The following is a 9,812-nucleotide window of genomic DNA, read 5'->3' as shown; positions in this document are numbered from 1 at the left end:
AAGTTAAACATGGGAAGCATGTCTGGGCAGATCTAGCTCATAAACATCTTTCATCAGGTCCCAGGGAGCTTGCACATGTGTCGAAAATCTACTCCTCGTCACAAGCCCAAGCCTCTTCGTCACCTACCCCCCCTTCCGACTCACTCACTGTCCCACTCCCCCTCACCGTCCCCACCCCCCTCCCCCTCCCTCTCTTCGCAGTCGCCTCGTATGTGCACGCGTGTATCGGTTGGCGCGCTCTCTATCGTTTGGCAGGCTCACGCACTTGTACATGAATACATTTATTCATAGGTAGGTAGGTATTCATACTCATGAGTACCGTGAGTCCGTGAGACGTGACTATTCATATTTCATGGATCGTCCGCGATGGTTCGCGGCGTCGACGCGACCAACAAGACGCAGAGCGGCGGCCGGATCAGCAGGCTCAACAAGTTCCAAACTAGGGCGCAGGCCATCTCAAACGCGACGCGGGCCATCCACGAGCGCGACAAGCGCGTCGCCGCCGCGCAGCGGGAGCTTCGGTCTCGCGAGGACGCCCAGGCCGCAGCGCGGCTCGCGAGACACTCTGGCTATGACCCGAAGGGGTCACTACTGTCAGACGGCGAGGCCGCGGCTCTCGCAGACAGGCGTCGTCGAGAAGCCAAAGCGGCGAAGGCGGCTCGGTTCCTCGCAGAGGCGGAGAGGGCGGCCGCGCTGCTCGAGTCGGACTGCGACGGCGGCGGCGGCGCCAACGGTGACGGCGCTGCCTCCGACGCCGCGACTGACGGCTCCGAGGCGGCGACTCCTCCGGCGCCGCTGCACGCCGTTCGCTGCGCGGCGCCGCTGCCGGAGCTTCTCACCGTGATTGTCACCACCTCTCCGCTGCCGCGCCACCCGTGCAGCCGCCTGCTCGACGAGATTGTCCGCTCGGTGCACCGGCATTGCGCCGGCGCCGCCAGCTGCAGGCGTTCGAGCCGCGTCCCTTGGCGGCGGCGGAGAGAGAGGGTGCGGCTGAGGTGCTCAGCCTTGAGAGCAGCGTCATCTTGGGAGCAGGCTGCTCCTCGTGGCGGACGGCTACGTCGAGGTGCGGGGCGAGAGCGCGTACAAGCGCGGCCGCGTCCCCTCCGACGTGGCCGCGGCGTACGAGTCGCACAAGCAGGCGTTGCGCGCCGTCATCTCCGCGGGCGCAGCCCCGTACCGCACCGCAGAGCTGCTCGAGCAGCCGCGGCACCAGGGCTTCAGCTGGTCCGTCTGCCGCGCGCTGCGCGCGGTGCAGACCCCTTTCGTGCTGGTGGTGCAGCACGATCGGCCGCTGATGAGGGACGTCCCCATCGGGCCGCTCCTCGAGGCAAAAGAACGCCCGCCCCGCACCGCCACCCACGCCGCCTGCCCCCACCGACCTCACCGCCCCCGCCGCCCTCCCGTCACCGCCCCGCCCCGCCCCCCTCCCCTCACCGCCCCCCTCCCCTCTAGGCGATGGCTTCCCTCCCGCGCCTCGAGCATGTCTCGCTACCCACCGGCCGGACGCTGCAGTACGAGAGGCGCCCCTGCGCGGCACAGTGCGCAGCCGCGCAGGGCCCTTCTCTCGCGCACCCTTCTCGCGCCCCTCCCGGCAGGCAAACCTACGCCAAGTACGCCATCCCGCTCGACGGCTCCGACGTCGCCGCGCACGGTCTGCGCTTCCTCCCCTTGCTCGCCTTTCTCGACTCGACGCACTTTGCGGCCACGCACGCGTACCTCGCGCTGATGCGGAGGCACCGGCTGCGGCGAGGTGAGTGGACGGTCTCCCCGCCCCTTCCCCACCGCCCCCCTGTGCTGCCTCACCGCCTTCCCCCCCCCCCTCCCCCCCTCCCCCTCCCGTGCCGCCTCACCGCGGCCCCTTCTCTCTGCAGGCGACTTTACCGAGGACTCGCTCGGCCAGGCGCAGCTCGCAGAGATCCGCACTCGCGGTCTGTCTGCCCACGGCCGCTACGGCACGTGGGTCCTCGACGACGGCGACGAGCGCGTGATGGTCTCCCACCTCGACGGAAGAGACAGCCGCGCGCTCGACAAGTTTGCGCCTGCGCGGCCCTGCCCGATCGCGCCGCCGCAGCGGCAGCGGCGGGCGCACGTCGGAGGGGCGGCGCGGGGCGGGGAGGAGGGCTCGGCCGAGGAGGGGGCAGCGCGGGCGGGCTCGGACCTCTGCGCGTGCTGTGCCTGCGCCTCCCTCCGGGAGGACCCGCTGCGCTCTGGGGCGAGGGCGGTGCTGCGCCTGTGGGCGGTGAGGCGCGCCGTGCCCGGCGGCGAGGAGGGCGGCGAGGGCGGCGGCGGCGAGGAGGGCGGCAAGGAGGGCGGCGGCAGGACCGGCCGTGGTGCTCAGGGGGGCGCGCCGAGGCGGTTTGAGCTGAGGGTCCGGGTCTGTCTGCGCACGTGGAGCCGCGAGGGCGGCGGCGGAGCCTCCGGAGAAGGGGCGTGTGTAGTGTGCTTCCGCCACGGGCCTCACTGCGACACTCACGGGGGAGCTAAGAAGCGCACCCAGCGGGCCGGATGATCGGCATCGGGTTGCGGGCAAGAGAGCCCTAGCCCTGGGGGGCTGGGCGCTGGGGGGTGCGCCCGTTCGCAGGGAAAGGGCCGTAAAGTAAACACGGTTCTCCGAGGGTTGGCCCCGCGTACCGGGTTTCCCCTTAACTGCAGGACGCCCCCTCTACTCGGAGCTAATGTGAACACCACACTGCACACCCCACACCACCACTCCGCACTCACTGGCGCAGGCACTTGAGTAGACCCCCCCGCCTGAGGGCTCACCCCCCGTCTTCCCAGGGTTCCGACCCTCCTTGATTCGCTCTCTTGCTCGTCTCCCGAGCGTCATGCGACGGCCGGTGTGGTCGTTTCCCTCGTTGTTGGTGTCGCTCCTCCGCGGCCGTCCTTCGTCCTCGCCAGCTTCTCCCGGCTCCACCGATTCCGAGGGCGTCGACCGCCCGGCCGAGGCGCTCCCCGGGCGAGGACAGCGGCATTGGGTCGCGTCGTTCAACTCACACAACTGCCCCCCCTGCGCGCGGGAGCGGCGGGCCGGCGCGCCGGCCCTGGGGGTTTCACAGACCTTGGTATTAAGAATAAAAATACGGTAAGGGCATGTGAGCGCCAAGATACATTATCTGTCCAGCCTGCGCGCGGGCCGCGCCGCGCGTGTCCGGTGTCCGTGTGCGCAACGCAAACGCACACTCTCGACGGCCTGCTGTACCCCGGACCACACATTGTAGCTAAGATTAGGGCTAGCGTGCACCCCGCCGGCGCGAGACCGATCGCGTCGACACTACCCCCCACCCAATCAAGAGCTCACTTCTTGGGAGCTCGCGGCAGCTTTGCCCCTAGCGCCCTCTCAATCTTTGCGATGATGGCATTGTTGGGGATCGCCTTGCCGCTCTCGTACTCGTTGATGACCTGTCGACCGGGGCGGGCGGACGTGTTGGGGGCGCGGCGGCGGAGGCATGCGAGCGTCGGCGGGCGGTTCCCGCCTGCGGCTGCATGTTGAGTTGAGTCGCGAGCTGCTTTTGCGTCAGTCCCTTGGCGGTCCGCGCCTGGGCGGGAGGGGATCGAAGCCGGAGGTGAGTGCGGCAGCGGCGGAACGGCGCGCCCCGGAGGCGCGGGCGCGCCTTCGAGATGGCCAGCCGCAGATCCTTGGACACCGTCTTATCTGCTCGCGGGCGGCAGGCGGGAGGTCGGCGCTGCAGGGGTGCGCCGCAGCAGCGGACGGGGCTCGCGCGGGGCGCGGCGCGCACGCTTCAGCTCCTCGGTCTCCGCATCCAGCTTCGCGGCGCTCATCCCCGTCCCCGTCTGCGTACCGCCGCCGCCGCCGCCGCCGCCGCCCGGCTTTTTCCCAGCATTCGGCGCCTTGCCGAACACAATGTTCGGCGTGTTGTGGTCGTCCCCGCGCATCTCGCCGCGCCTGCAGGTTGTGGTGGACGGAGGGCGGTGAGCCCGGGCGCGCCTTTCCTCCGCCGCGGAGGGATGGAGGCGCGCACGATGGCATGGTGTTGACGGCCGAGTCCAGGAAGGTCCCCCGGGGGGTGAGGGCGAAAGAATAAAAAATGGAGTAGCGCGACGGCTGGCCGCCGACGAGCGCGCTCGCGCTGCTCGTCAAAATGGCAGCGGTGTTGATTGCGGCGACGGTCGTTCAGTCGCTCAGCGCTCAGGCGCCTGTCGTCTTTCGTCTTTTGTCGCATTTCGCACACGCGCGCGCCGCGCGCGACCCGCGTTGCTCCGCGAGGGCATGAGCCTTCCGCGATTCGATCCCACAGCCAAAAACTGCTCGCTCGAACTGCGGCCGACTCCGCCATCGCGGCCGTAGTTGTTGAGCTCTCCAGAAAACTGGTGCCTCATATGCTGCCTCCCTGCGGATGCTGCCGGCGAGCCTGGCGGTCCGCTGTACTACAAGGAAGCGCTGACTCGATTCTACCTCGAATTCTTCTACCCCCACGACTCGGAACGCGAATGTGACAGGACCATCGGGTCCTTCAGCCACCAAAGCGGGATCACCCGAGAGCAGCTGAGCCTGCCTCTGGCCTCGCCTCCCTCTCCTTCAGGCATTCGTGGCATCCTATGGGTCGTCCAGAGTATCGACCTCTGGCGAGTCAGCCAGCCCCACTTTGAGGGCGCCATGAAGGTACCCGATCGCCATCTCGCTGGCCTCTCCGCAGGCCCCCCCGACCGCGTCGAACTCATCGGCGCGGGCTCTCTCGGCTACGGGACCGGCCCCAGCTTCGGCTGAGGGCTAACAAGCTGCCGAGCCCAAATCACTGTGTGGGTCGTGATTTCTTGTTGGTCTTCAAAAATCTCTCTCAAAACAAACAAAACAGGCGAAAAGAATTTTCCACGTCCGAAAAGAAAAAGCATCTGGTTTACAGCGATGTAGAGAGAGGACAGAAGAGAAGGGAGGAAGGAGGGAGGCGGAGGGAGCAGGGTTAGACGCTTAGACCGAACTTCTTACGTAGGGACAAGACAAGCGCCGAGCGCGGCGAAACGCGGGGACGAAAGCAAAGGAAGGCAGTGGTCCGCCACAGCCTCCAAAAATTAATTTTAACCCCCAAATCCTCCCTAAGCCAGATAAAAGAAAAATGAGCAGTCGCGGTGCCTGCGAGGCGCTGGAGCGAGGCGGAAGTGGTGCCACCTCCAGCCTAACCTCCTGCAATCAACACTAACGGTACAGACTTCGCTTACTCACAACCCGCCGGAGCAGCGGAAATGCTGCGTCCGTGCGACGCCATCGGGACGCTGTCGGTCCTTCGCCCGGACCGCTGGCACCTCTCGCCTGCGTTCGGCCTCGCGCTGCTGTCCGGCGGCAGCCCGTTCGTCTCGCGGCTCTACGGATTGGAGCCGCACGCTCCGTCGGACGGAGCGGTGCTCGCCGACGGCTCCAAGTGGCGCGGCACACCGAGTTGCCGGCTCGCCCGGGCGCTCTTCCACCGAGTACAGCCGGACGAGCCGCTTCGACCGACCACGAATCGGTCGCTTCCCGCGGCGCACCTCTCGCCGTCGCTCGTGGCGCACGTCCTGGCGCTCACACTGCGAGGGCGGCGGCTCGACACGTCTAGGACACGCCGGTGAGAGTCCACGACATACGTTCCCGCAGGCGCTCGCCGACGCAGGCGGCGGCGCCGACGCGGCGACGCACTCGGCGCTCAAGTCTGCGGTGTGCTCCGACACAGGGCTGGCGCTGCCGGCGCTGGCGCGCGAGACCGGCGTCACCATCGCGCGTTTCGAGCGGCTCGTCGAGGCGGTGCGAGACGCGGACATTGCCTTGCCTCGCCTCAAAGTGAATGCCTGCAGCGCACAACTGCAGAGAGACGGCCCGATTGACCCACGCCGCCGAGGATGAGCTGCATTACGTCTGAGAATATGCCTCCCGCTTCTCCGAGGTGCGCGACGCGGACGCCGACGGGTCGGCGTGCAGACATGGCCCCGCCGAGGGCCTGCCGCGGCGGGGCTCACTGCTTATGCTGCGGCTGCTGTGGCAGCGCGCCGCCGCCCGCGGCAAGCCGGCGCTGTGGCCGTTCTTCCGCGTGCTGCACGGCCGCTACGGCGCGGCGCTCACCGAGGCCGCCCTCCGACGCCCTCCTCCTCCTCCCCCCCCCCCCCCCTGTGTCCAGGGCACGTGAGCGACACCCGGTCCACGACGTGCCCCGCAGGCTGCCCTCCGTAGCCCGGGCTGGGCAGAGGCGCTCGCGTCGGAGGACGCGCCTCCGCCGGCTGGCTGGGCGGAGCGGCCTCCTGCCTCGAAGCTCGACCCCCCCTCCGCCCTCCGCGCCTCGATCGCCGTCCTGCTAGAGGGCGGCGGAGGACAGGGCGGCGGCGGAGGACGAGACGGCGGCGGCGGAGGACGAGACGGCGGCGGCGGAGGCGGCGGCGGCGACGTGGCGCTCGCCGAAGCGTTCGAGGTTGCGGCGGCCGCGGTGGCGCAGAGCGGCTGGCGGTGCCCTCCCTTGCAGGAGGAGCGGGTGAGCCCGTGCGAGGGTGCGCCGCCGGTGCTCGGCTGCCAGCTCTCGCGTTTCGGCGGTGCGTCGCGCGCTGTTCTCACGGCCGAGCGCGCTGTGCGCAGGTGCCTGACTGCGCCGAGCTCGTGCTGCGCGAGCTGCTCAATGCTCTGCTCTGGTCGGCCGAGGCGCAGGACTTTGACCCGTTCCGGCTCCCTGCCAGCGCGAGCGCCGGCCTCGTCGCGTTCTACTCGCAAGGCGGCGGCGCGCACTCGCCCGCCGCGGCGAGGGAGTGGATGAGGCTGGTGAGCGGTTTGCCCGGCGTCGCCTACTTCGACGAGGCTCTGCCGGCCGCCCGATCCTCCTCGCCGCCGGGCCCGCCGCCCCCGCCACTGCCTCCTCCTCTGCCGGGGCAGCGGGACCGCGCCGCGCCGCCGCGGCTGCGATACGAGATGCGGCCCGATGGCGGCAACATCCTTGCGGCTGCTGGGGCCTTGCTCGGCGTGAGCACGCCGACCGCCGGCGCGCTGCAGTCGCTCTGGCGTGAGCTGGAGCCCGACCGGCCGCTGTGCTTGCGCAGAGAGGTCGCGCAGGACGCACCGGCTGCTGGGCACGTCGAGGACACGTCCGTGACGCGTCGGTGGCACCGGCCGCAGGTGGGGCAGGACGACCGGCTGCTGCTGCTCGAGGGAGGCAGCCCCCTGTAGCTGCGGCTCGGCCTCTCCTCACCGAGTGGTTCTACTCACAGTCCACGGCGAGGACCAGGCGACCTCAAGCTCACCCTCGTCCTCTCCTCGGGCCGCAACCACGCTTACGCCATCCACCACGCCGCGCGCCCCGTGTGGCTGCGCACCGCCGCCGAGGAGGCGTGGAGGCGGTGGGAGCCAGCGCCGCGCGGAGAGCGGCTGCCTCCCGCCGCCCTCCTCGCCGCGGCTCTGCGCACTGCCCTCCTCTCGCCGCTCGCGGAGGCGTCGGCCGACTCGCTCGACCGGCTCGCGCCGCCGCGCAGCCGCGAGGCGCGTGCGGTTCAGAACCGGCGCGCCGAGCTCCGCGCCTCGTCTCCTCCCGCGGCTGCCGCCTCCCAGCCGCGGCTCGGCCACACCGTAGGCTGCTGCTCCTCTGCTCCGACCCGCGCAGCCCGCACGCGCTCGCCGCCTCCGTCTGCCGCCTCCTTTCTCCGCCAATGGACGACGAGGCCGACGCGACCCTCGCCGCCCGCGTCGTGCGGCAGCCACTTGCGTGCGGCGGCGCGTCGATGAGCGATGGCGACGCCCTCGCCCTCGCCCGCGCTCTCCGCCCGATGGCGCAGCGCGGCGGCCGACACGCGGCCGAGTTGCATGCGGCCGTCAGTGCCGTGCCGTCGCTCGCCGCTTGCCTGGCTCCGTCGCTGCCGCAGGCGACCGCGTGGAGCGTCTGGTTTGGAGCGCTCCGCGCGAGCGACCCAGCTGTTGCGTTGCGGCTCGGGTTGCGTGGGCTGCTATTGAGATGTGAGCAGACGTGATGCAGCACGACGCACTCGCTCAGCGAAGTGGGAGACACAATTTTCTAGGATGTAATGTGTCCCGAGATAGGTCACTCCTTTTCGCTATCTTGCTTCTTGTGAGTTGTTTCCCTTTTGGAGAGGGCAGAGGGGGGCCCCCCTTGGAGTCCATGCATTGGAGGGAGAAGGAAATGGGGAAGATATACTGGGCTGGGTTTTTAGGCATTGTGGGGTTGGCACTCCCATCGACCCTCATGACCTCCTGCGGTCTCTGAGATGGACACCAGTGGGTGTGGGACCACAGCCAGGATACACTCGAAGGCTGGGTAAGCAGTAGAGGTCGATACTCGACGCGTCCCACATGATCTGTGTCGCTGTCGGCACGCTGTCGACAGGACGTCGAGCGACACCGGTGGCAGTGCCACCCAGGAGTGGTCGGGCGGTCTCCCGTCATGAGAGAGCCACCATGTGATCCGTATGATGATTCCTGACAACCGCCTCAGTCAACTTTTGTCACAGTTCCCGCTCTGAGAGGAGCTGAGGGTCAGCTCGACAGCTGGAGCTGTGTCGCCGGCGTGCGGCGGCCTGCCTCCGGAGGTGCCTCTGAGGTGGACATTTTTTGGTCACCGTGAGAGAACGCGTTCGAATTTTCACTCCGGAACTTCAACTCCGCACGCGCACCGGCCAGGGCTACAATAGTGCCAGTGAGGCGGAGGCGCGAGTCGGAAGGCCGCGACCGTGATTTGGTCCCTTCGTTTTCCTACAATCGCTGTGAACCCAGCCACGTATGAAAATCGGGAAAATAGACACATAACAAATATTCGCGCACACCCTCTCCCGCTCCCGAGCGAGTTGCAAGAGGCGTGACAGAGAAAGGCGCGGAACCGAGGGGGCACCAATATCAGACAAGACACGCTCAAAGGGCTTGGCAGTTGGCACGCTGCAAGTGTACGTCAATGGACCACACAAGAGATCGAGTAAGCTTGAGACAAGGAGCTGACTATGCTCTCTTCGTCTGGGGCGTCTCGGCGCCGCGAGGGATTGCGGATGGCGACATTTGGGGTCGCGACCATTTCAGGTCGGTGTGAGGGACAGGGAGAGTTCAGCTCCCGGCGCCGTCTCCACCACTTGAGGGGAAGCCAAAGCTAGTCCGTCTTGGGCGACTTGTCGTCGGCCGTCAGGACGCAATCGCCAAAACTGCGTCCGTTCCGCTGCCGAACGACGTTGCGCGCGAGGCCGGCCGCCTCGAGCGCGCCGACGACCATCGCGCCGGGCAAGTCTCCCCACCGGCCCGGCCGGACGGCGAGGTTGGGGTGCGTGTGGTGGTGGTCGTGGTCGTCCTCGCCCACCGACGGCGAGATGAGGGACGAGATGCCTGCGGAAAGGGCAGGGCGGGTCGTGGGTGCGCGCGCGTAGACACGCCAGGCGCGGGCCGGGCGGGCGGAGCCACCGTCGAGGAAGACGTAGAGCGGCCACTCTCCGATTGTGTTCGGCGAATCCACCGCGTCGCACGCCTGAGAAGGTGAGGGGGGGGGTTAGAGGGGGCCGAGCGCACGCGCCGGCTGGCGGGGCAGGGTGTGGGCGGGGCGGGGAGGGCGCCTTGTTGGTGACGGAGGAGCGGCGGACACCCCCGCTGAAGTGGTTCTTCCCGGTCGCCGCCTTGTCCTCGGCGCCGCCTGGTTTGCGCGAGGGGCGGCAGGGGAGTGTGGCCCGGGTGCAGGGAGGGGTGCGGGTGGGGGGTCCCGCACCGATGGGGTGGTTGCGGACATTGAACCAGAGGGTGGCGACCATCCCGACCCACGAGGAGGTGAAGGAGACGAAGAGGCCTGCGGGGCATCGAGGGCAGGGACGGGTGTTGGGGGGGGGTTGAAAACGCCTGCCCCTGCCCCAGGGGGGGGGGGGGT

General features: G+C 68.7%; 4 protein-coding genes across 4 annotated transcripts in view; 2 read left to right on the top strand and 2 right to left on the bottom strand.

Annotated features, from left to right (window-relative positions):
- Nucleotides 1-366: 366 nt before the first annotated feature.
- On the top strand, nucleotides 367-2,361 carry EMIHUDRAFT_223781 (hypothetical protein; the record flags this gene model as incomplete). The annotated part of the gene is made up of 6 exons (XM_005791632.1): nucleotides 367-662; nucleotides 1,033-1,224; nucleotides 1,596-1,750; nucleotides 1,872-1,990; nucleotides 2,195-2,239; nucleotides 2,353-2,361. 6 exons carry the CDS (start codon nucleotides 367-369, stop codon nucleotides 2,359-2,361), a joined length of 816 nt encoding a protein of 271 aa, XP_005791689.1.
- Nucleotides 2,362-3,048: 687 nt separating this feature from the next.
- On the bottom strand, nucleotides 3,049-4,015 carry EMIHUDRAFT_439923 (hypothetical protein). Its single transcript, XM_005791631.1, has 5 exons — nucleotides 3,981-4,015; nucleotides 3,738-3,904; nucleotides 3,612-3,652; nucleotides 3,474-3,536; nucleotides 3,049-3,399 (listed from the first exon to the last, which is right to left on the bottom strand). The coding sequence occupies exons 1-5, from the start codon at nucleotides 3,986-3,988 to the stop codon at nucleotides 3,295-3,297; spliced, it is 384 nt and encodes a 127-aa protein (XP_005791688.1). The 5' UTR covers nucleotides 3,989-4,015; the 3' UTR covers nucleotides 3,049-3,294.
- A 1,101-nt stretch (nucleotides 4,016-5,116) lies between these two features.
- On the top strand, nucleotides 5,117-7,929 carry EMIHUDRAFT_454487 (hypothetical protein; the record flags this gene model as incomplete). The annotated part of the gene is made up of 7 exons (XM_005791630.1): nucleotides 5,117-5,511; nucleotides 5,588-5,734; nucleotides 5,874-6,017; nucleotides 6,444-6,479; nucleotides 6,554-6,740; nucleotides 7,194-7,485; nucleotides 7,536-7,929. The coding sequence occupies exons 1-7, from the start codon at nucleotides 5,200-5,202 to the stop codon at nucleotides 7,927-7,929; spliced, it is 1,512 nt and encodes a 503-aa protein (XP_005791687.1). The 5' UTR covers nucleotides 5,117-5,199.
- A 780-nt stretch (nucleotides 7,930-8,709) lies between these two features.
- EMIHUDRAFT_454486 (hypothetical protein) overlaps nucleotides 8,710-9,812 on the bottom strand; it is a gene marked incomplete at its 5' end in the record, with an annotated part of 2,429 nt that continues 1,326 nt past the window's right edge. Inside the window, 4 exons of the mRNA XM_005791629.1 lie at nucleotides 8,710-9,283; nucleotides 9,359-9,422; nucleotides 9,508-9,584; nucleotides 9,657-9,734. Coding sequence (XP_005791686.1) covers nucleotides 9,054-9,283; nucleotides 9,359-9,422; nucleotides 9,508-9,584; nucleotides 9,657-9,734 — 449 coding nt within the window. The 3' untranslated portion in view covers nucleotides 8,710-9,053. The remainder of the gene's footprint in view (nucleotides 9,284-9,358; nucleotides 9,423-9,507; nucleotides 9,585-9,656; nucleotides 9,735-9,812) is intronic.

Source organism: Emiliania huxleyi (genome assembly GCF_000372725.1).
Source record: "Emiliania huxleyi CCMP1516 unplaced genomic scaffold EMIHUscaffold_111, whole genome shotgun sequence".
NCBI classification, from domain to species: domain Eukaryota; phylum Haptophyta; order Isochrysidales; family Noelaerhabdaceae; genus Emiliania; species Emiliania huxleyi.
Note: the sequence above shows the minus strand (reverse complement) of the source record. Positions and strands in the feature narration are given on the sequence as shown.

Coding starts and splice junctions, on each gene's coding strand:
- EMIHUDRAFT_439923 (XM_005791631.1), bottom strand. Junction 3,653..3,737: donor GGAGACCGAGGAGCTGAAGC/GTGCGCGCCGCG, acceptor GCCCGCGAGCAG/ATAAGACGGTGTCCAAGGAT. Junction 3,400..3,473: donor AACTCAACATGCAGCCGCAG/GCGGGAACCGCC, acceptor CCCGGTCGACAG/GTCATCAACGAGTACGAGAG.